General features: G+C 55.5%; 1 protein-coding gene across 1 annotated transcript; it reads left to right on the plus strand.

Annotated features, from left to right (window-relative positions):
• Positions 1-651: 651 nt before the first annotated feature.
• LOC122479532 (small cysteine and glycine repeat-containing protein 7-like) lies at positions 652-975 on the plus strand. Its single transcript, XM_043573376.1, has one exon. The coding sequence runs from the start codon at positions 652-654 to the stop codon at positions 973-975; it is 324 nt and encodes a 107-aa protein (XP_043429311.1).
• Positions 976-1502: the final 527 nt, after the last annotated feature.

Below are 1502 nucleotides of genomic sequence, written 5' to 3' on the forward strand. Positions count from 1 at the left end.
CCAGAGGGGGCACAGAGGAGGAAACCGCCATGGTCTGTCTTGGGGCTTATGCTGTGGCTTCTGGATCAGACACAGCCCGGCTTTGCCTTTGGCAGGCCTGCACTTCCCCCAGAATGTTGGTGTCCCTGGATTTATAAGTGACACCTCTTTTATAAGCTTACTTAAAATGCCCTCCCATGATCTGCTTCTCATCAACCAGGAGGACGTGAGGACCGTTCCCGCCCTCCATTTTGGTGGCTGGGCATCCCGGAGAAGCCCTGCTGTGTGCAGGGAGCCTCCAGAAAGATCTCCGATGGCTCCTGTCTGTCATGCAGGCATCATGGTCGGGGGCCTGGAACGACTTCTTTCCTACAGCGTGGCTATCATTTTTCTAGTTGTGGCCTCAAGAGGCAACACACAGCTATTTCATTCATAATAGAAAACTCAAAGTTTACTAAGGAGGCTGCTGTGCTAAAAATAGCAGTGTTATGTGGCCAGGGACCTCAGGAAGGAAGTAAAGAAAAGGTCTTGTGAGGTCCTTCCATGGAAACTGGGCTAAAAATAAGGGGGGTATTGATATATAAGCCCCTCCCCCAGCAGGAGGCGGCACCAGACCTCCCTCACCTCCCGAGTCTCCCTCCTCCCCTCTCCCGAGACCTCTCTACCGACACCATGGGGTGCTGTGGCTGCGGAAGTTGCGGTGGCTGCGGCGGCTGCGGCGGCTGCAGTAGTGGCTGCGGTGGCTGCGGCGGTGGCTGTGGTGGCTGCGGCGGCGGCTGCGGCAGCTGCACCACCTGCAGGTGCTACCGGGTGGGCTGCTGCTCCAGCTGCTGTCCCTGCTGCTGCGGCTGCTGCGGGGGCTGCTGCAGCGTCCCCGTGGTCTGCTGCTGCCGCCGCTCGTGTGGCTGCGGCTCGTGCGGCTGCGGGAAGGGCTGCTGCCAGCAGAAGTGCTGTTGTCAGCAGAAGTGCTGTTGCAAGAAGCAGTGCTGCAGCTAGGCGCGCGGTGGGCGGGGTGCAGATGCTGGGGGGCGGGGGGAGGGGCGTCTGCTGGTCCCCTTGGCTAAGGCTTCCCTCCATCCCACCTGCCTGCTCCTGCTGTCTCCCTGCATCCTGGACTTTCTGGTACTTTCCCCCTCGGCTCTCATGCTCTGAGTTGAGGTAGCTTTTGCCGTTTTAAAAATAGCCACATGGAGGGGTCACCTGGGTGGTTCAGTCTGATTTCAGCTCAGGTCATGATCTCACAGTTTTGTGAGTTCAAGCCCGGCATCAGGCGCTGTACTGACGGTGTGGAGTTTGGTTGGGATTCATCCTCTCTCTCTCTCTCTCTCTCTCTCTCTCTCTCTCTCAGAATAAATAATAAATAAACTTAAAAAGACAGTCACGTGGACATTTTCTACAATGTCATCCAAGAAAAAGGATGGAGAACACCTTGATGATTGAGCTCAGCAATCGTGACTTCTACTTGGCTTTCTTCTTTGCACTATTTTTCTATCTAGACTTTGAGCCTTTTTGTATTTACTATA

This window comes from Prionailurus bengalensis, chromosome C1, assembly GCF_016509475.1.
Source record: "Prionailurus bengalensis isolate Pbe53 chromosome C1, Fcat_Pben_1.1_paternal_pri, whole genome shotgun sequence".
NCBI lineage: Eukaryota > Metazoa > Chordata > Mammalia > Carnivora > Felidae > Prionailurus > Prionailurus bengalensis.

Coding starts and splice junctions, on each gene's coding strand:
- LOC122479532 (XM_043573376.1), top strand. CDS start 652: ATGGGGTGCTGTGGCTGCGGAAGTTGCGGTGGCTGCGGCGGCTGCGGC.